This window comes from Notamacropus eugenii, chromosome 1 (assembly GCF_028372415.1).
Source record: "Notamacropus eugenii isolate mMacEug1 chromosome 1, mMacEug1.pri_v2, whole genome shotgun sequence".
In the NCBI taxonomy this organism is placed as follows: domain Eukaryota; kingdom Metazoa; phylum Chordata; class Mammalia; order Diprotodontia; family Macropodidae; genus Notamacropus; species Notamacropus eugenii.
The window spans coordinates 40598914-40623000 of record NC_092872.1 but is presented as its reverse complement, the minus strand read 5'-3'; the positions used below and the strand labels follow the sequence as shown (position 1 = coordinate 40623000).

At 38.5% G+C, this 24087-nt stretch overlaps 1 protein-coding gene across 2 annotated transcripts in view; it reads right to left on the bottom strand.

Moving 5' to 3' along the window:
- Positions 1-24087, bottom strand: part of GLIS3 (GLIS family zinc finger 3) — a 592145-nt gene that overhangs the window by 368924 nt on the left and 199134 nt on the right. For both annotated transcript variants that reach the window (XM_072597414.1, XM_072597422.1), the window contains one exon: positions 12729-13866. In XM_072597414.1, the coding sequence (XP_072453515.1) occupies positions 12729-13866 (1138 nt within the window). The remainder of the gene's footprint in view (positions 1-12728; positions 13867-24087) is intronic.

The window sequence follows — 24087 nt, the reverse complement described above, 5'->3', positions numbered from 1 at the left end:
TTATTAATTGATGCACATTATTACTGGTTTTATGCTTGAGGCTTGGTTTAAAAAATAGACATGTCTTGGAAATGGCTTATTTCTGAAATCCACACACAACCAACTACAAAAGTTTACAATTTGAGACACCCATTTAATAATCATAAGCTATAACACGCAGTGACCTCTCAAGGTCACATATTAAGCACACATATCTTGTTAGACAAAACAGAACTATTGTGTCAGGGTGACATGACCAGTGACTTCAAGAGTCATCCCACTACCAATATTCTTTTTTTTCCTTAACAGTATTTTTTCTAATTACATCTAAAAATACTTTTCAAAATTCATTTTAGTAAAATTTTGAGCTCCAAATTTTTCTCCCTTCCCCCCTCCCCAAGACAAGAAACAATCTGACATAGGTTATACATGGACAATCATGTTAAACATATTTCCACATTAGTCATCCAACAACCAGTTTTCAAGGAGTCTACAGTCATTACCAAAGAAAAGCACACATTAGGCACGTTGGTGGCACAATGGATAGAGAGCTAGGCCTAAAGTCAAGAAGACTTGAGTTCAAAACAAGCTTAGACACATACTAGTTGTGTGACCCTGGGCAAGTCACTCAACCTCTGCATCAGTTTTCCCAAATATAAAATGGTGATCATAATAGCACCCACTTCCAAGAGTCGTGGTGAAGATCAAGTGAGATAATATTTGTAAAGCACTGGGGCACAGTGCCAGCCAGATAGGTACCTAATAAATATTTGTTTCTTTCTCTTCCTAATAAAATTGAGGAGTTTCTCATGTTGATGTTGTGTTCGGCCTTCGTTGCCGAAGAAGACCATGCCATCAGAGAAGTAATGACATGACTTGCACTTCACATTGTTTTGAGTGAGAGAGGGCTGTACAGGTCACTAGCCTCACTTCTCCTCCAGAGTCATCCAGACATTCATCAGGATGACTGGAGATGACCTAGGATGAGGCAATTGGGGTTAAGTGACTTGCCCAAGGTCACATAGCTAGTGAGTGTCAAGTGCTTGAGGTGAGATTTGAACTCAGATCCTCCTGACTCCTGCACTAGCGTTCTATCCACTGTACCACCTGGCAGCTAGGAGTTTCTCAAGCAACCTTGTGAAAGAGTCCTTCCTATCTATACATTTGGGATATGCTGCTTATCAGACTAGGTATTTTCTATCACAGTTTAAAGTGCAAAACTTTCTCCAAAGTAACATCATGGAACATAGACAGGCGGACACAGAGAAAATAATCATAGGTAACCAGATGGCCCAGAACTTCTTAATGATGAAATAAGGTTTCACTTGGATCTATTGTTCTCACTCCATCTAATATATAGTTGTATGGTCATGTTATAAAGTCCGGTTTAAAGAAGACCATACCAACATCTTGGTCTCTTCACTTTTACAAAGTGCCTAGAGGCAGCTTCAGAACTGGATATATGCTGATACTTTCTTAAGACCTAATGGCAGTAGTTGTGGTTGTGTGTTTTGTGGTTTGTCATTCATTCTCAAAGAGGACCATGACATCAGAGAGATGATGGCATGACTTGCAATTGGCTTTGATTTTGAGAGAGAGAAGGCTGTGCACAATCACCAGCCTCACTTTCTCTTCCAGAGCCACTTGGGTCCAGTGGCCAGATATTGATCAGGATGACTGGAGATTGCCCAGGATGCAAAAGGAGAACTTGGTTCTTTTAAGCTAAGGTCTTTTCATGTTCTCACTTTGAGTGAGGCAACACCCATTCAGTGAATAGTCCTCTTTAAGAAGTCAGTCAAGGGATTGTCCCTTCAATTAAAAAAAATCAAACTGGGAGGTGAAGACCCTCAGGGTTGGTGACCAAAAGAGAAATAGTTACTATTTACATTCACTGTGAACCAAGAGGGCTCAAAAAAAATAACCATTAAGAGGTGCTTGGGATCGGGACCTATTCTTATCCAATTCATGAGATTCAGAATGTGTGCCTGAATTTATGACTCAGTTGACCTGCCTCCCTGATAACATACTGAAGAGTACATCCCCTATTTGCTAAAAACTTATTCTGCCAAATACTCTTAATCCTTATAAATTCAGCTTGAAGACTGTTAGATTGGGGGCCATTTTAAATAACATGAATTAAGCACCTTTTAAATGTTATTTGCCAGGAAAACAAGGAAAAAATGTTGGAGCCTCTGCCTTCCATGAAGTTACTGGAAGGGAAGGAGGAGGTGAATGGCAGATGTGATGGAGAGGCTACACCAGCTACACAGGTAAGTACTAAAGAAGATTTCTCATTTATCTTTTTATCATTCAGCATCTAATGCAGAAGATGACACATAGTAAGTGTGCAATATGTTTGTTGAATGAATGAAGAAAGGGAATAAAAATGAGAAAAGAGAGATCAGATAAAAGGTTCTAGTAACATTTGGGGAGGAAGATCGCACCAATAACTGGGAGGTGGGGAAGGAGGAGGGGGAGAAAGATAAGGGAAGACTTCAACAAGAGAGTTCCTCCCAATAGGCGAGACGCTGGAAAAGAAAAGTAAGGGTCCCCTCAAAGCTCCCCTTAAAACAACAATGAATAGGGTTATTGCCAGGTTCAGCAATCAACTGCAGCCCCCATCCTTCTCTGTGCCTCTGTGTGGGGTGCCACATCTTCCTTCCCCACTAATCAGACACTGATTTCTTCTGCCTTTCAGGGTAGGAAGCAAGGCATGGCAGCTCCAGAGTTGGACATGGCAGTTAACAACTTCACGGTGCCAGATGTGAAACGAACATCTATTTCTTCCAGTTTCTTTTGCCCCCCACTCTCTGTAACTGAATCTACTTTGCACAATTGGTAGTGCTGGCCTTGATTGCATAATTATAGTTAGAGTTCATAAACCTGTCTGGAAAAAATAAAAATACTTCTTCCATGGTACTTTGCTCAGAACTTGAAACAAACTTTTTTAAAAGATCAAAGGGGGGCTAACTTTTTTAGAAAACTTTCAAAAAATTTTTTTTCACTCTGAATAGTCAAGTCCTGTCTGGACTTGGAACATGTCAGCACTTCTACTCAAAGAAAGTATATCCTTTGCAAATTTTTTTGGCCAATTGAGCATCAGTAAGTATTCGGATTCAGACAAGAGACTTTTCTAAGACTCCAAACTTATTTTACACACTTATACAGTTCGAATAAGTTAAGGAAACCATCTAATGACTGGAATTCATATAAGAACTGAACATTCAAGATTAGAGACTTGTTGTTTTTTGTTTTTTTTTAACCTCACAACTGGGTAATTGGTGAAAGATTTTTTAGAAATTATAATAAAATAAAATATGCTATGCATGCACAAAATTAGATGAAGCAACATTAAAAACAGCTAAAGGGGCAATGTACTATCATGTATTTAATGATTTTTTTTCTTTCTAGTGAAGATGAATTCCCCCAAACAAATATTTAGCCTCTTAAATAGGGCAAGATGATTATCTAATAACTTTCATTAGTGCTGGAATTTTAGAGAAAAGAAACATATACCACTGTATGCTCTGAAACGCTGGCCCAAATCTGCTACTAATTTTTCTTCAGGACAAAGTTCATGAAAGGCTAGTTCCTCAGGTAAACTGGATCAAATGCCTCCTCAGGGGAAATGAAATTACTCCCCTCCTCCCTCCAACAGCAGATTCTTAAATTGGTTGTGTGATGTAAAATCCCATTTGGCAGGTACCTTATAGACCTCAGCCAATGCCACATCTGGAGAGAATTTCTGAGACTTCTCCTTTACCTTTTCTGGGGGGATATGAAGCCCAGAGTGATAAATATATGTCTGCAGGACATTTGTTATACATGCAAATATATGCACATGTAGCTCTTTGCTGTAAGAAAACCCCTCAAAGATATCTTGGGGTATTATTTTATCTTTTTGAGGGAAAAGTCTTACAATCACGTCTGTAATAGTGGATATTCAACAGATTGATGCCCTATGGGAAATGAACTAGAAGCAACATTGTCTCTTGATTTTTACCAGATGTTTCACTGGTGGTGTTTCAGCCCAGAGAGATGAAGAAGATATAACTTGTAATTTTACTCATTTAATCACATCAGGCATTTTGATAAAAGGGGAAATTTGATTTTTAGTAGTTGACTAAGTCTTTGGTAATTTACTGTATCTAAGGAGCAAGAGTATGCTTGAACATTAGGTATTACTAAAAGCATAAATGCTACCCTTTCTATTGGAAGAAAGCATTATTTTCAAAAAGTCTCCTGGTGCTATATCTGAAGTTCAATGACCTAGTTTCAAACCCAAGGTCAACTATTTACTACCAGGGGGACCTTGGGCAGAACACTCCCTTTCTGAATGTCTCCATTTCTTCATCTATAAAATAAGAGAGAATTGGACTAGAGAATCTCCAAGATTTCTTCTGTATCTAAACCCAAGATCCTACAATCTCCCCATGACCCATTATGGTACATAAGTGACTCCAGTATCTCCAAGGCTAAGCCCACGAAGCAGAAACTCTGGACAGTTCTCTCGAGCTAGCAAGGTAGTAAGAGACTCCTAACGATTAGGTCAGCCAAATGATGATGAGCTCTTTGGCCACAGAAACCTGGGAAACTAACTAAAACACAAAATGATCCTAAAAGTTCTCTATTTTGTCCAGAATTTTAAATGCATGGAGAGAATTTTTTTATGAACACTTTTAGAAATGATTTATAAAGGCTAAGGCACCTGTTCAGAAAAGTGCTGAAACCAAGAGTTAATTGACAATTGTTTGGAAAGGAGGATGGCCTTATAAGCACGACGACCCATGGAAAAGGAAAGAAACTAGACAGGTGATATAACTGTCATTGCTGATAAATCTTCAACTCTTTTTCTCTCTTTTGCATCAATTTCATTTAAAAGAATTGCTGGTATTCACCGTGGCATATTGCTTTTTTTTGTTTCTTTTTAACAAAGATAAATTCTAAATAAACTTTTCAAAAAAGATCAGAACTAGTAATACTGATGCTGTGAGAAATATTGCTATTAATGTTAATAATGGTACTGAAATAGTGCTTTAAAGTTTGCAAATCACATCACATGTATCATCTAATTTGATCCTCAGTACAATTCTGTAAGGTAGGCTTCCAAAGCTAAACCAATTCAAGTGCCATTGTCAGTTTTTACCTAAGGGTTGGTGTCAGACTGCAGACGCTTTTAAAAACTATATGCAGGAAATAATTATTGAACATCAATTAAGAGAATCTAGTTTTTAATTCCCATGTAGCTGTGTAGCTAGACCTAGAGTCAGGAAACCTGAGTTCAAATCTGACCTCAGATGTTTATTAGACATGTGACTTTAACATCTGCTTATCTCGGTTTCCTGATCTGTAAAAAAGGAATAGTAATAGTACCTACTTTCCTGGGATATTATGAATTTCAAATGCGATAAAAATAGCAGTGTTTAGCACATAGTAAGTACTTTATAAATGTTACGTATCATCATCATCCTCATCTTCCCCTTCAGGTCTAAGTTTCTTCATCTGTAAGATGAGTGTGGACTCTAAATGATCCTCTAAGATTCCTTAGATTCTAAAGGGCTATAATTACAAATACCAAATCCTAGTCTAGTCACATAATAAAAGTTGTGAGGTATCCGCACCTTTTGCCCTTTCCTGGGATTCATGATGAATTAGTTTTCCACAAGATATATCCTGGCTGGATCAAATATCCTGGCCTAGAGAGTCTAGGAGCAGTCAACAAGTAGGGTAATAGCCTAGGCTCTGAATTTATTTTCTTGCATTCACTTTTGAATGTTATGGAGATATACTTAAAAGTGAACTGCCTTATATTCAGGCCAAAGCAAATATTCTAGGTTTTGCCAGTCAAAATGCCTGTGGAGAAATGAGTCAATTCATACAAAATTCAAAGCTGTCTTTTGGTCAGTGACATTTTTATGAAAATCCATGGGTGGGTGAAAGTTTTGCAAAAGTGTCTTTTGTGATTGGGTAAGATTCATCCAGGAAAAATAAGCAGTGTGCAAGTGGCAGCTCATAATCCCTTAGGTCCCTTGTTTCTACTCTGAAAACTCCTGGCAAAATTGCTTTCTATTGTGCACAATGGCAGATCATCAGTTTCTCCAAGTTCTGGAAACAGTTTGACAGCCAGAACTTAATCTCTCCAAGGCTGAATTTTCTCATCTGTAAAATGGGGATAATAATATTTGCAGGGCAAATCTCACAGGATTCTTCAGGGAAAGGTACTCTGTAAACCTTAAATTGCTACTAATTATATTTATATAACATGATGATGATGTATCCTATCATCCTTGCTAATCTACTCCCTTTTGTCTACCTAGGAGATTAGTAAATCCAGACAGATTTTATTGAGAAGTCTATTAAGGCAATGATTCCACATGTTAAATATTATTCATTCTGATGGCTGTATGTGTGTGTGTGGGGGTGCTTGTATGTGTGTGTGTATTTCCCTCTAGGTTTAGTGGAGGTATTAGATTAGGTATTAATTAGGTAATATTAATATATTAATTAGGTAATTAGAGCAATCACTGCCAAAGGAGGTGGAAATGGTTAGGAGAAATGGATACAATTTTTAAGGTTCAAGGGTTCTCCTTCCCACTGCCTTTTTGGGGCTTTCCCAGCATCATAGGACTTAACAGCTAAAGCATACAGCCCATGTATAGCCCAACCCCTTCATTTTGTAAGTGTGGGGATAAAGGAAGAAGATGATCCTGAGAAATCTGTCCTTTCCACTTCTGCAGCAAGGATCAAGTGAATGCTACCAATGCTGCTAGAAAGGGGATGTCAGTCTCTGATTCTACTTATCATCAGATAACTTTCAAAACCAACATAACCTCCCTAGTTACGACTCGCCTTTTACAATGTGATTTCCTGAGGGTCTGCTTTTATTTTTTGTATCCCCTAAGCTTAGCACAGTACTTGGCACATGGTAATCACATGATAAATTCATTCTTCCTACAAGGCTCCATTCATGTACCTCTCTCTTTCCTCTCCCCCGACTCAGTCATATAGAATTTCACCTTCTCTTGAACCCATAGCAATTTGTAGATTTTTAAAGTGTTTATGTCTTAGATTATAGCTCTTTGCATACTTGTGTCTACAGCAATGCAGATACAGAGGAGAAAAAGAGAGACGCAGAAGATACAGAGAAAAGACAGAGATATTTGAGAGATAGACACAGAGAGGAACTGGAAGACGTAGAGGAATGGAGAGGTAGAGAGAGAGGAAGAGAAACTAGGAGGGAAAGAGGAAAAGAGGGAGGGAAGGAGACGGAAGAGGGGAAGGGGGAGAGGGAGGGGAAGAGGGAGAGGGAGGGAGAGAAGGAGACAAAGGAGAGAGGGAGACAAAGGGAGAGAGGGAGGCAAAAGGAGAGAGGGAAACAAAGGGAGAGAATGATGACGATGAATCTGACATCTCACATTGAGACTTATAAGAGACAAATTGTTATTCACCAAATCATTGTGCTACCTATAATATATTCTGACCTACTAAGTACTGATCTCTTTACAATTTTAACTCACTCCAGACTCAGTTTCACCACTCCTGACTAGCCTTCTTAATCTACTTACCCCCAAAGAATCCTGATTACAGATAATTTTACCCATGCCCTTTTCCTTATAACCTGGCTAGAAGTGATCCCTCCCCTCCCTAAGTCCCTCTGACCCTGGATCATTATTCATCACATTTTTACTTATATAAACAGTTAAATGCGTCTTATCTTCTGTTACTGTTCATTCATTTTTTCAGTCATGTCTGACTCTTCATGACTCCATTTGGGGTTTTCTTGGCAAAGATACTGGAGTGATTTGCTATTTACTTCTCCAACTCTTTTTACAGATAAGGAAGCTAAAACAAATACGGGGAAGTGACTTACCCAGGGTCACACAACTAGTAAGGGTCTAAGGCTGGATTTGAAATCATGAAGATGAATTTTCCTGGTTCCAAGCCTAGTGCTCTAACTACCTAGCTACCATCTTGTCCCTTCTGCTGGATTGCAAACTTCTTAGGAGCAGGGGCTGGGTCACTTTTATCTTTGTCTACCCACTGCCTAGCACAGCTGCCTGCATGGGGCAGATGCTTTAATAATGCCTGTTGAACAGAATTGTTTTATGTGCCCAGACTCAACTTGGCACCGCCCGCATTGGCAGTAGCCTCTTACAGCAAGCATGCTGTCAGTGGGCGGACCTTTCACATATTCTTTTTTTTTCACTGTGCCTTTCAAAATCGCCCTGTGTTGCCTGTAGCCATGGTGATTGGGCACAATTGGGCCATCATATCTGCTTGGGTCAATAAGCTAAGTGAGTGAAAATGATGACTAGCTCCAAAAATTGTACACACCAAATTAATCACAGTTAAACAATCACGAAGAAAAAAATACGAACTGTTTTAAAATAGCACGTTCCTTACAGTGACACCATGTGATGCAGCCACAGAAACCAAAAGATCATTTCGTGTTTCCAAAAGAGAAATGTGGTCATTTTATTTGGCACTGACTCTGAAGCTCCAAGTCTGCTGCCACTAGATTTTTTTTCAAGTGAAGAAAGATAAAATACTGCAGTCTTAGCGATTATTTCCATCTGACTTCAAAAACCTAATGTTCATAAAATGAGAAATATGTTGTTTGCAGTAGGTAGATATACATTTTCTTGGGTGCCTATCCATATCTGCAGTGGCAGACAGCTCTTCTTCCATCATCGGTTGACAACATTGCTAAACCTTTATTACACAATAATCTTGTCTGAAGTTGACAGTAGTCCCAAACAACAATCAGAAATCGTCTGGCAACATATAGCCTGGTTTTCGGAAGGCATGATGACTGTGACTCATTCATATGGTTTATGGGAGAGTGCATGGTTTACCAAGAAAAGGAGTCCTAAAACTAGAAATACAACTTTTAAGAAACATTCAGATGTAAATACTGATGCAGTATCCATTCATTCTTTCATTCTTCATGACATACAAAGCACTGTGCTATTTGGTAGCATTGTAATTAAGACATAGCCCTGCTTTCATGGCACTTTCAGTGTAGCAAAAGACATGACCCCCACCCAAATATTAATGTTATAAAATATTCTACAATAAGGATAAAGTAGAATAGAGTGGAATCACAGTGTAAGACAGGTAGGTATCAAGTGCCATAGAAGACAGGAAAAGCATTTCTAAGGAAGGAAAAAAAAACATGTCAATGCTTTGGACTTGTAGGTTTTAATAGGTCAATAGTGATTCTATTAAATGTATCAAGAAAAACAGCAGACTCACATATAATAATCTACCTTAGAGGAGAAAGTGGTGGTGGATAGGGACAAAGTAGAAGGCAGAAATGCAACTCTGATGTTCATCCTAACTAAACAGTGAAAAAACTTGACACCAGCCTGAAAAAATGCACCTTTTGGCTTTCTCTTTCACTGAAATATTTCTATTTTTTAATTGGAATTTTGGAGTTTGACAATAGCTGATCTTATGCCAAGAAAGCCTTGTGCATTTGAAAACTCTTGTAAACAATGATTATGGAAGTCACTGAATAATAAAAAATTGAAGAAGTACTTCTGGAGAATTCATTTTGCAACACAATTTTTCCCCAAAATTCATGACTTATTTATTTCAATCAAGCCAAATCCAGTGAACTACTTTCACCCAAGGTTAGTCAGAACTAGAGGTTGGACTGTTTTCTTTTAAAGCTTGAAGGTCTTTTCTGACTGGAATACAGCTGCAACTCACCAGCATGCTCTGAACTATAAATATGATTGCCTACAGTTATCTTTCCCTTTCTGATACACGTAATGTAGAATACCACTCACAGAGTAAGGTTTAGCAGGGTGAAATATTCTTATTCTCCTGATTCGTACAAGCCAACATTCTCCCAATGTGTCAGTTTCAGGTTTCACCTTAAGGATAACAGCATGATGTCACACACACACACACACACACACACACACAATTTAATCTTTATTTCATCCAAAGAATTTTTAAAAGATTGTTGTAAAAAATAACTACCACAAAGGGAAAAAAACTGCCTTTAATTATAACCTGAAATCAGTTGACACCTGTTTTGCTTGCTCATAACATTAATTGAGGACAACTCAGCAAACATAAGCATATGGTAGAGATTCTTTATTATCAGAACCTGCCAGGGAAGGGAGAGGAGGCAGGGAAGGGAGAACCAGAGTTCAAGTCAGCACCTTTTCCAAGAGATTTATGTTTCCGACACGTGAAAACCTACAGCATCTCCAATGTACAGGGAATTCTTGGAATTCCCACTTTTTTTTACTTCAAAAGAAATGTTTCTTTCCATCCACACTAATAATGACCATTAAAATAAGCTGTCTGAGGCAGTGCAAATCCTTCCTGCAGTCGCCAAGACTATCAGAGTTGAAATGTCCTCCATTAAGACTGTTAGCAAACAAAATAGGTGTCAACTGACTTCAGGTTTATTATTACAGGCAGTTTTTTTTTTTCACGATATAGGATCATAGATTTAGAGCCAGAAGGAATCAGAGTCCAAAATCCCCATTTTACAAATGAAGAAACTGAAGCACCAAGAGGTAAAATTACTTATCCAAGGTTACATAGGGACTAAGTAAGACAGGAGGAATTTGAGCCCAGATCCTCTCATGGCTAGGTGGCTCACATGAAGATTTGAGTTCAAATTCAGCCTTCAGCAACTGCTAGCTATGTGACCCTGTACACGTCATTAAGCTCTGTTTTACTTAGTCCGCTGGAGAAGGAAATGACAAACCTTTCCAATATCTTGACAAGAAAACTCTACGGGGTCATGAAAAGTCAGAAATGACTTAATGACTGAACAACCATTACCACCATCACCTCTGGAGACACAGCAGTCCATTTTCCCCTATACCATGCTGCCTTTCTATGTCCTCTGTATATTCTCAGAGTATCTACTAGATGGGAGATAAATGAGGAGTCACTTATTTTAAAATAGCTATTTAGATGAAAAGCTATACTGTGAAAGAAAGAGAGGAAAATAACTCAGCATCCAAGTTGTTTGTCTCCAGTTCCAAGGGAGTAGGCCCTTCTCAGCTTCTTCTCCTCATGTTTCTTCCCCAAATGCCCTTACCCTGAAAAGAGGTTTGTGCCTATACAATCCTGCTCACTTTAAGTCCTGCACATCTCAACGATAGCTATCAGTTATTATAACTTATTTACCCAGCTGAACAAAATAACGTGAGAGTCTAAGTGGGCATATGAAGCATAATTTTTGCTAGCAAAGCTGCTGACTGGTGAGTTCTTTTCAAAAGAGCAAACTTTTCCCTATTATTTTTCACTTTCTATGAGAAATAGGAGGGAAAGGCTTAGAATATTTGCTTTGGATAAGATCTAAACCTTGGTTGCTGATGGTATGTAAATTCCCCAGATCAGTCATATCCATAAATAGGTGAAAAACCCCAAGTTAATACATATCTGGTCAACTTTGATCTCATTGGTTTGGAGAAAGGACAGCACGAATGCTTGAGTATTTCCCTTAACTGTGGAGCACTTACTTTATTAAGGTTAGTATCACAGGATGGATGATTCTAGAAAGGCTTCGCAAACTAAAGAAACATTATGTTACTTGGCTAAACACCAAAAGCTGAAAAATACACAGGAAATATTTTACGCAACAAGTAAATGCTACTCCCATCCTCAGCTATTATTTTCTAAAATGGTCATGTTTATTCTGTACTTAACAAGCAAAGGCTAATATGATCTATCCATACCTGTAAGCTATGTTTGGGAAAATTATATCTTGGACTTCCTACAAAATTAAACTTTGACATCCCACTGAATATGAATACACACACATATACACATATATGTGTATATATATATGTATATGTATATATATACACACACATACATATATATATCTCACCACCTGGGAAGTATGTATCTAAATATCTATATGCAAATGTTTGGTACACACACGTATATGCGTATATTATATATATATATATGTGTGTGTGTGTGTATACATGTATACATATACATGTATATTTTTACACATATATAAATACTTAGTTCTCAAGTGGTACCACTGAAATATTTTTGTGTGTGTATATTCTATGTATGTATATGTATATGTGTGTACACACACATGCATGCATACATACACATATCCAAAGGAGTTCGATCACAATAAGAACTTTCAGTGTTTCATACAGTAAAACATTTGTAGCAGAGCTCTGTGTAATAGGAGGAAAAAAAGCCCTAGAAACAATATACTCACCAAGTAAATAGTTAAACAAATAAGGACATATGATAATAAGATATTGCTGCACCATAAGAAATGATAAATATAAGGAATTTAGAAAAGCACAGGAAGCCTTTTATGAACTGATTCAGAGGGAAGAGAGTGGAACCAAGAAAACAAGTGCACAGTAACCAAAATAATGTAGATGAAAGCGACACTAAAATTCTGTTGAATTCAGAAATGCAATGACCAATCTGGATACCAGAGAAAAGAGGAATTTACACATCAGCCATTTCTCAATGGAGATGTGGTGAATATCATAGATAAATTTCAAAAATGATAAATTTTCTGATTGAGTATTACTGAATTTTTCTCTTCTAGGAGACAGGATTCAAGTGAAGAGTATATTGGAAAATTATTTTTGACATTCTTTCAAAAGGCAAAAATAAAAGTTATTGTTGGGGAAAATAAAATATACAATTACAGAAATCAATGAATGCATCTAAAAGCACACAAAAACAGGCTTTGGCTTTAGCATATTCAAGTTTGGGCTTTTAAGACTCACCGTACACTTGTTCGGCTTCTCTCCTGAGTGGACTCTCATGTGGATCAACAGTTTGTATCGGGCATTGAATGGCTTGTATCTTCTAGGACAGCCAGCCCAAAAACAAGTAAAGTCTTCTCCTTTCCTCTGGTCTATGTGAACTTTCTCTATGTGCCGTACAAGCTCCTCTTGCTGATCATACATGGCGCTGCAGTCAATCCAGCGACAGCAGTGCTTTCCATTAAAATCATCTAATTCTCCATCCTCTTCCTGCTGGGGACCTTGGGCAGAAGGGGGCAAAGGAAGTGGATGGGAATGGTGGAGGAGATCAGGCTGGTGAAGGTGTTGATGGGCATGGTAAGGGGGTGGGGGCCCTTGTGGTGGTGGTGGTGGTGGCAAAGGAGGAGGTGGAGGAGGAGGAGGAATATCAATGACACCAGCTGGAAAGTCATCCAATCGTTCACTTTTTAATAAACCAGCTGGCTGGCTGTCTGAAGCGGGCAAACCCTGTTGTACCACCATGTTGTTCATAATTGCTGACTGTAAGCTGCTCTGCTCCAGCTGCTGCATGCGCTGGTACTCTACCACCCCATTCTCATTGTAAGCAGGGATGGTGAGGCTGCCGCTGGTCACCAGAAGACTTCGCTGAGTACTTGGGATCGAACACGACTGTGGAATACAGCTACCCCTCACTCCTAAGAAATGTCCATAGACCTCTGGCTGTGGAGAGATATTGGCAGGTGATGCCCGGGAACCATTGATATAAGCAACTAAGGATGTTGGGGAGGTTCGGATAATCGTGTTAAAGTCAATGCCAATGCCATCAGACAAAGGGGAGAGGGAAAGAGCTCTCTTCTTAGAACGGGCTGAGTGAGACCTGGTTGAAGTGTGTCTGGGACTAGGGTAAGGGGAGTGACTGTTTTCCATGCCAAAAAGATAGGAGGGCAATGAATTGGAGACGCTGTTGTTGGACACAGGTGTCCCAGGTGGGATGCTAAGTAAATCTCCTAGATCACTGCCATTCTGAGAGCCTGAATTGGAAGGAAGGGAAGGAAGAGTCCTGTAGCCATGAGACCACTCTTGCTTCACACTCAAGGCTGAATGACTTTCTGACAGACTCAAAGTTGTGGATGCCAAAGACTCCCGTGACATGAGAGACCTAGAATGGCCAAGACAGAAACAAAACAAAACAAAAATAGATGTTTTAGTAGAATCTTGATTTCCAAAGAATTAAAAAGAATATTAACAAGCATCTATACCTTTCTCCTAATCATGTACTCAAATAAATAGCCCCAAATCAGAGTTATAATTAAGCCTAAATCCTTTTCTTCTGTATCACTGAAATTTACTATGAAGAAATATAAAGATTGATGCTCACAGGAAAGATAAAAAATCTGTTCTTAAAAATAATTTTCATACTCAGAACTAAATAATATGTAGATCTTGGTTTGTTTTTGTTTTTTGAAGCATTCAGGATAGAAGGAAAGAAAGAGAAATAAAAGGAAAAAGAGAGATGAATATTTTATAGATTATTCTAGAGACCAAGAATAATTTATTTATTCCTTTATACCAAATCAAACCAGCCAGTACGTCTATGCATAGACCATTACACCAGATGTTTTGGATAATACTTCCCCCATACTCCACACCCCCAAAAACAGATTCTCTCATAGAGTTTATTGTATATTTGAGAAAACAAGATATAGATATGTAAAAATGCTTTCTTCTTTCGTTGCTTTTCTTACTTCTATCCCTTCTGAATGCTTCAAAGAAATGAAGGATTTGGATAATATTTCAAGACAACCACGTAGGTAAGAAATATCCACAAGGCAGTGTATTATTAATTGATAAAAAAATTGTAATATAATTAATCATTTCAGGAACTCTGAATATGGAGATAGATGGCAATTTAAGTAGGGATAATCAGGAAAGGTTTTACAGAGGAAATGAGATTTTAACCTGCAAGACTGAAGGAGGAGTATTTGGATAGAGAGAAGGAAATTTTAATCATATGGAATGCCATGACCCAAAGCAAAGAGACTGGAAAATAAAAGGACAAAAAGCTAAAAGTTATAAGGAGAAAGAATTCAACTGCAGGGGGCAGCTAGGTGGTGCATAGGCCCTGGAGTCAGGAGCACCTGAGTTCAAATCTAACTTCAGACACTTACTAGCTGTGTGATCCTGGGCAAGTCACTTTACTCGTGATTGCCTCAAAAAAATTTAACTTCATATGAGGAAAAAGTTCTCTAGTAATTAATACTGTTAAAAATGAGAATGGGGTGAAATATTGGGTTTCCCATCATTGGAGGTGTTCAAGGAGAGGATGGATAACCATTTATCAAGTGTTGTAGAAAAGGGATTTCTAACTAACTAGACTACATGACATCTAAGATCCCCTCCAATGCTGAAATTCATTTACTGTAAGAACAAGATGTGTTCAAGGCTCAATGAATAAAGCTAAAATGAAGGATTTAGGAATGTGAGTTTTTGGCAATGAGGTAGAAAGTAGGGTGGGTTCCAACAAGAAGCAAATATGTATTACTATCAATAATAACAGTAATGAGTGCTATAGGTATCTTCACATTTCAACTGTAAAATCCATGAGGGCAAGAACTACACCTAAATTATTTTTCTATTTGAGCCACTGCCCAGCATCTATGCGTTGTATACAGAAGATGCTTAATTAAATATCTATTGAATGGATGGATGGATTCAAAGTCATTTCTTCTTAACAATCTGCCAATAGATTCATAAGCATTATGTACAGGTGACTTAATATTGCTTCATGACTCCTAGGAAGCTTTATCCTTCATATCTTAAAGTATCACAGGAACATCAAACAAGAAAATAAAAATAACAAGTCCAGCAACTGATAACCCTATAATCAATTATGAATACAGATCCATCTCATACCCCCAGAATGGAGCATGGTATTGGAATCAAGAGCAAATCTGAGTTCAAATCCTGCCTCAGACATTTTAATTACTGTGTGCCTATGAAAAGTCACATGACTTCTGTGAACCCAAGTCCCCTAATCTATCAAATGAAGATTAAAATTCATTTGCTACCTACCTTAAAAAAATTAGTAAGTGGATCAAAGGAGGGAACATATATAAAGCACTTTGCAAACCTTAAAGTGCTATAAAAATATGAGTTATTTCATCACTATCATTACTATTATTAACCTTGAAAAGACTCATCCTAAAAAGAATTTAACTTCTCATAATTTCAGGTACAAATATAACTAAGGAGAAAGAAAACTTAAAACTCCCGTCCCAATTCCAGCCTTTATGATGTGTCAAGAACTATCTTGTAATGTCATTTGCTGAACTTGGGTTGATGATCACTAAGGTCTCTTTCAGTTCTGACAATTATGAATTTAACAAAAATGGTTTCTATTACTGCTTTAGTCACTTAAAAACTTCATCCTGTTCTGTAATTAAGCTCTTTTCTTCACATATGTGCAAAAATAATTACAGAAACAAATGTGTTAGAAACGGCAACGTTATAACACAAGAATTTATATGCCTCCCTTTACCCCACTACACAGAAACTAGGTGGGTCTAGAAAACTGGGCTGCCTTTATCTGTACTTGTATTGAGATCCTATTGAGTTGCAGGTATCTTCACTGATTTGTTTTTGATCTAAAAATAATAATCTTAAATCAAAGTTGTCTAAATTCTTGTAAGACTTCTAAGACTGAATACCACAATTATTTCTGCTAGAGAAGAGCAAACCATTACAAAATAAAAAGAGCAGAATGTATCATCCAAGGTTCTTATCTTCCTTCTCTCCCCCCTCACACAGTGGATCCAAAGATCACCATTTTCTATATCTAAGCATTAAATATTTTAGTTTCCAGGTTCTTCACATACAGTGACCAAATAGGGATCAATGAGTTTTTCTCAGAGAATGAAGTAATGTTTGCCAATGACGTTAATGGTGAGAGTTGCAAGTAACTGTCCTTGACATAATTTGACTTTTCACACACACCCTAATATTTCTGAAATTCACTCATGTCACACCCAAAGAAGGGGTGAAGGCACAACTGGTTTGGATTTTGATGCCCAGTTTTACAGGTTTTTTTCAGAATTTTGAGGAATATTCATCATTGTGCTCCCCACAATGTGTTCTGAGAGTGACCCAGGATAGGTCTCAAATCTTGTGATAAGAGTTTTTCTACAGGCCAATGACTTCCCAGGCACTCTCCAGTCATGCAATGGAACAGTGGTATCTCTGATTCATTGAACGTTGTCAGTGTCATTTTAGTAAGAAGTGACAGGTCCTGATTCTCACCCAATAACTTGGAAGGGCTTTTAGAAAATAAAGCATCAGGCTTTTATTGACTGAGCTCAGTGATCCCTGTCAGGTAGAGAAAGAACATCTTGAATCCAGCAATACTGGTGCATTTCTCATTTTAAAAGCAGGAATTGTATCTAAAAAGTATTTCATTCCTCTTCACCTGATTCACTTATGACAGACCTAAAGTTATTCTATGTCTAAGATCAGGAAGAGTTCTCAAAAGTTATCTGGTTCATCTTCTCCAAAGTTAAAGGATTTATGTCCTCTCCCTCAAATTATGTGCAACTTATGACTAGATTAGATAATAACAACTCACATTTATATAACACTGTAAGGCTAACAAATGGTTTTCCTCACAAAAACCCTAGAAAATAGGCACTGCACTTATTATACCCATTTTACAGATAAGGAAATAGAGATTCTGAGAGATTCAATGACTTGTCTATATTCATAACATAGAACTAGCGTCAGAGGCTGGATTTGAACCAAGTCTTCTGATTTCAGGTGTGCAGCACTTCACCACACCATGTAGCCACACAAAGGTGAACTCCTAGCAAATGTGCTAACTAAAGCACATAGTAAGTAGCTATCCAATAAGAGTCTTTTTCCTTCCCCTTTCCTTCTGATATACTTGATCATGCAAAGACTCTACATTCCATTTAAACTTTTTTTTAGCAATAGCGCCTGGCACATAGTGAGCACTTAATAAATGTTGGGATTGGAAGCTCAATTCCATGTGGACAGTCTCGGGCGGGTAAAGGTGGGAGCTTCTAAATCTTAGAGCTCTCACGAGACCCTCCCAGGAAATGGCAGGGAATAGAGGTGAACCGAGCTATCTCGAGTAATTCCGCCTCTTCCCGTGAGAAACGTGATGGGAGAGAGATCTCCCCGCCCTCGAGATGGTCCCGGATCTGGGCACACTGTTGTTATGTAACAGCACGGTATTGAGATGCAAACTGTGTGGCTGAAGGTTAAGTAGGATTGAGGAAGCCTGAAAGTTCTCTTAGCACGTAAGGAGCCAAGAGGACAGTAGGCTCCGCTCCTCTTCTTTCCTCTCTCCCCTCCCCCTCTCTCCCTGCTTGTACTTCTATTTCCAAGCCCTTAAGATCCTAGCCTCCTTAGGAAATCTCCCCCTCTTCCTCCTAAGGAAGACCCCCCTGCACTTGTAACTAGACCCTGAAATAAAGCTCAACCCTTGTTGGACTCTGGAATGTCCTTTCTCTCATATGTGCATCCGGCGTGGCCAGCCGAAGACCTCGGAGGTGAGGTAAGAAAGACTCAGGTAGCCCACACAGGCCTCTAGGCCTGGCAAATAAATGCTTGTTTATTGATCAATTTGATTTTTCTAATATGATTGTAATAAAAATATTTTCCCCTTAAGGATACGGAGAGTATATTCTTTCTGTTGTAACATGAAACTACTTATCCCCTATGTTTCTAATGACTCAAGACTGACAATTACAATGTCCTGCGTATAACAACTGCTTTCCTCTTTTTGCTGTCTATCAAGTAGGTACTAGATCAGATTATCTTGAGTATTCATTTTAGCCTGAAGGCCTAGAACCCTATGATTTTTCTAGATTCATTCCTGGGTGATGACTTTTCCAGCTGTGTTAACCCTAAGGGATTCAGTTCCGATGAATTTCCATGGTATGTATTATCTCTGTCATTTATTTAGCCTAAATAAAACGATTCCTGCTTATACACTCATATACTTCCCTTAGAATGACTCTGTGAGTGGATAGTATAGCTATTATTATCTCCACTTTATAAATGAAGATGCTGAAGGTGAAAGAGGCAAAGTGAACAAATAGCCTGAGATCGGACAGGTAGTTTGTGTCATACCTAGGATATACACCCAAGGCTCCTGAGTTCACATTCAGCCACTCTTTCTACTTAGCGCTACTTTTCATGTAGCTCTTTTTATATATCACTTAATTTATCATTTGCATATACAACTTGATACCTATGTGGTTTTGGGCAGTCAGTTGCTTTCCTGGAACCTCAGTTTCTTCATCTGGAAAATGGGGCAGTTGGGTCAGAAAACCTCTGATTGCTATGATCCTGTGTTCTATTTTGCTAAATAAAATTATAACCTCTTCAAGACCAGATTGAAGTCGATTTGTCAAGCATGCATCTATTATATGTCAAGCACTGTGGTAGGTGCTAGTTATACAAAGGTCAAAATGAAAATGCTCCTTTCCTTACATCCCACTGGAGGCCCTATTTTATATGGCTTTGTAGAACCCACAGAGACCACCCTCAAATCACCCAAGGGTACCGGAAAAACATGAATAAGAAGTGAAATGCAACACATTTGGCCTCACAAACGTAGGTTCATAGAGGTCTCAAAAAAAGGGAGGGAGGTAGAGAGGGAAGGAAGGGAAAGAGGGAGGTGGGAAGCAATGGAGGGAAAGATAGAAGATGAGATGGAAGAAGAAAGGTGGGTGTGGAGGGAAGGAAGAGGGAAGGAAGGAGGAAAAAGAGGGAGAGGGGAGTAGGAAGAGTATGGAAAGAACCATGTGTGTTCATCCTTCATTGCCGAAGAAGGCCATGCCATCAGAGAAATAATGGCATGACTTGCACTTGACTTTGTTTTAAGGGAGAGAGGGCTGTATAGGTCGCCAGCCTCACTTCTTCTCCAGAGCCATCTGAATCCAGTGACCAGATAGTCATCAGGGTGACTAGAGATGACCCAGGATGAGGCAATTTGGGGTTAAGTGACTTGCCCAAGGTCACACAGCTAGTGAGTGTCAAGTGTCTGAGGTGAGATTTGAACTCAGGTCCTCCTGATTCCTGGCACTGGTGCTCCATCCACTGCACCATCTAGCTGCTCCCAAAAATGCATTAACAATACACTTGTCTAGGGTCACACAGCTAGTAAATGTCTGAGGACAGATTTGAACTGGGTCTTTCTGACTACACGCTTGGTGCTGTATCCCCTGAGCCATCGAGCTACAAGGAACCATGAAGAGAAAGAAGGAAGGAATGGAGGGGGATGGAAAGGAAAGTAGGAAGGAGAGGGAAGGAAAGGGGGAGCAAAGGGAGGCTAGTTTAGTCTCTATGGAGCATTACACACATCTTTATTCAATCACCTGTCCTACTGAAGAGGCAATGACTGTGGGAGAGGCCATGAAGTATGCAGGGCTACATTTCTATCAATAGGTTGATAATACTCTACTTGTTCTTGTTTTCATCTGATCCTAAAGGTGTTATTTCTGGTAGCTGGCCAATCTGGAGGCCTATCTACGTAAAAGGAAAGCAGATATGGTTCAAATAGAATAAAATGGATAGGAAGGCACAGAGTTTGTGGTTGAAAAGCTATTGTGGCTGATGAGGTAACAATCTCTCACTTGTCAGGGCATGACACATGCGTACGCAGTGTTTGAGCTTCAGGCCATGAGAGAAAATCAGTCACCAGAGTAACTGGGCCAAAAAAGATACCTCACCAGTACTTTCCCCACAGGTCCTCTGAGCTCCCTAAAGCTAGTGTCTAGGTTGGCTGCTCAAATCTTTTATAGAAGGTTTGGTCTAGTCCTTCATTGTACTGGAAGCCCTGGTTCAGGAAGTACAGCATATTGGACTATGCAACTCCCAAGACCAGAATTGCCTGAATTTCTTAACAAAGAGTGGTTTAATAAAATATAAAAGCTGAAACAGTATCCTCAAGGATACTCCACCCCAACTCACTCCAACCCTTACCCTGACATTGTACAGAGAAGGAAACTGAGATTTCCTAAAACCCAAAACTCTGTGGGTCATTCCATAGACTGTCTATTAAATGTATTCCAGAGCAAACCAGAATCCCCACTGCTCCCCAACGGAGAAGCCTCTTGTTCCTCAGACAGGCAAGAAGAAAGTTAACTTATGGCAGCCCCTCTGGTCCTGGCATGCCATGGCATGCCATGTATTAGCCTGCTGCCTTGGTGCTCTCTCTAGCTATAACCTTGGCCAGGGCTTTCAATCATGGTACAGAAGAAAGAGCACTCAACTTGGTCTCAGGAGACCTTAGTTCAAGTCCAGAACTCTCACTTAGTATGACTCTGGATGAGTTTTTATCTGCAAGAAGAAAATAATATTTGCCCTATACAGAATGGACCACACAAGAAGGGGCCTTGGAGATCACCTAGTTCAATCCTTTCATTTTATGGATGAGAAAATTAGGCTTGGGGAGCCTTAGGGATAACGTATTCCAATCATTTCATTTCACAGAAAAGAAAACCAAGGCTTAAAAATGGGGAGTGACTCCCTTAAGGTAACAAATCTCTTGAACAGCATAACCAGGTTTATAGGACTCATCTAAAGGAGAACTTCTTAAATCTAAGGTGCTATAGAAATATACATTCATTACAAATGAATGTTAAAAAGAAAAAGAAAAATGTTTTCACATGTATGATGAACATTATATTGTTTACCTTCTCAATAAGTATAGGAGGGGCTGGAGAGGAGAAAGAATTGGGAACTCAAAATATAATAATGAATGTTAAAAAATACAAGAAGAAGGAAGGAAGGGAAAAAGAGGGGAGGAAGAAGAAAAAAGAAAGAGAAAGAAAAGAAACAAAGAAGGAAAGAAAATGCATGACCAGTCATTGTTCATCATCATCCATAAAATTGGTCTAAAAATAATAACATCCTACATAACCCACAGGATTTCATAATGATAAAAATCTACATTCATGTTGTATGAAAACATATTTTGAAAGGTAAGACATTCTATAGAAAAACACTGAATCATTTTAATTCTTCTCTTGCCTGAGTGATAAATTAAGAAAGATGGTCGGTTGCCCTGTGAGCATTTCAGGCTTCTCAGTTAGGGAAAAGTACTTGCCAATGGGAACAGACAACCAAGGGGGTAAGATATACTTCATTTGCCTTTTTAGGCAATCATTACAGACATACATGCTTATGAGACTTTATGAGGTGTCCCAAAAGTCTTTGTGCCATTTTAAACTTTAATAACTTATAATGAAGATTTTTGGAGCACCTTCTAGAACATGTTCTATGTTCTCTCTCCTATGTGATTCTTGTCCTTTCAGATAAACAGTCTCACTGAGTGAAACAAGGACTTTTTTTTTATATTTCCTATATAACCAGCAGAAGTTTTATATTTCTGCAAAGCAGGCACAATTCACATCAAAAAAGTTCATTTTTATTGGTTTGCTTGCTTGATTCATTTTTGCCAGGCAGCCCTTGGTGGGTAAGGCATGAAGGGAACTTTTTGCCCTTTCATCTTCTACTTCTCCCTAGAAACCAAAATACCTTTGAGTTGAGCTGACTAGCTCTCCATCCTCAAGCTGCTTGATGAGAACATGCACATGCATTTTAAATAGCACAAGTAAATCTGCCTCTTGCCCCTAAAATGGTTTAAAATTAAGTTCATCCTTTAAGTGCCCCCCTTCCAGTTAGGGCTTTTTTGTTCCCCCATAAAAGATTCTTACTGCAGGGTAAACAATCTAGATTTCTTCCATGAAAAGTTTAAAACACACACACACACATACACACACACACACTTTCTCAATGTACCTTTAAAGTGCTTCATTTCAAAAATAGAAAGTCATTTTAAGAAATTAAATATACTCCAAAACAAGAAAATAATGACCTATCCATGATCAACATAAGGAAAGGTGTCACTGGAGTTACATGGCATGAATTTTCGATGCCTTCAGTCATGCTGTTCCATTGATTATGAGGACTCTGCCTTCAAGGCTTGGACCTGGACATGGCATGGACAGGTATATGAAGGGCTCCTGGTGACATATACCCCATGAGCACACCTAATTTTTCATGCAGTTCTCAGGAAGTTGGAGGAGTCCCTCAAGGCAAAACCATCAATGGGGAAATGACAGGCAGCTTCCTATCATGAAATATCTCAGGTAAGAAAAAACAAACTTCTATCTCAAAAAAAAAAATGGCATTTTTTTTCTTTTTCTTTTTAAAAAAAAGCTTAACCATTCTGGAACTCTACGATTTTATAGCCTCTCCTGAAACAAAGGAAAATGCATGTTTTCAAAAAGAATGAAAAAAGGGGAGGAAGAAGCTTTATTTTTCTAAAAATGCTAGATAGACTCTGAAAGAATAAATAATATATTCCAATCACTGAAATAAATACATTTTATTGCATAGCAGCACATTCTAAAATTAAGCCTTAGAGTCTTAAAACTACTTTACTGAGGAAGATGGCTACCAGTTCTTTTCATTATCCATTATCCAACCCACTCAATGAATTTCCCAGTAGAGAAACAGAAAGAAAAAAATGAAATTTATTTCTGGTACCATTCATTGGACACTTACTCAGTGAAGATCATGATGCTTAAACTACAGTCCTAAAGGAGTACACTTTATGAACTTTGAGATGTTATATAAATGTGAGATGTTGACATGACTATAATTACTGCCTTACACTTGTACAGTTTCTCTCCTCAGCTAGGTCTTAAGTTGCTGAAGGGCAGGGACTTTTTTTTCCCTCCCACTTAGTGCTTGAAACTAGGGTTTAAAAAGATTATAGGTGGTGAAAAAGAATATGTTGAATGTATGAATAAATGACAAAGTGATAAATATTTATTAAACACCTACTCTATGTTGGGCACTATGCTAGGACGTGTTGCAAATAAATCTGTGGAAGCATGCATATACACAAATATATATGTGCACATATGCAGTCATATATACACATATATATGACTGAGGCACATTGTATGGCTGTTCAGCAGGGAAGCTAGATGCTTAGATCATTTCAAATTTCTCTTGGTCGCATTACTGTTCATATGTTTATGTCATTCTATGCCAGGGATTTGACAATATTACAAGTCAGGATTCCACCACTAGGCACCTGAAAATTTCTCCTTGAATTTTACTAAGCTCCACTCATATTATTCTTCTCATCTCTAGCAATATTCAAGTGGAGACTGGATGGCTACTGGCTGGAGATGTTGTAGTGTGGATTCCTGCCTAGATATGAGTGGGACTGGATGGCTTCTGAGGTCCCTTCCCCTTCCATGATTTGGTGATAATACTTAGCTATAGTGTGCCTCCCAGTTTTAAAACTCTTCCTTCCAATAAAGATTGTAATGAACCAAAT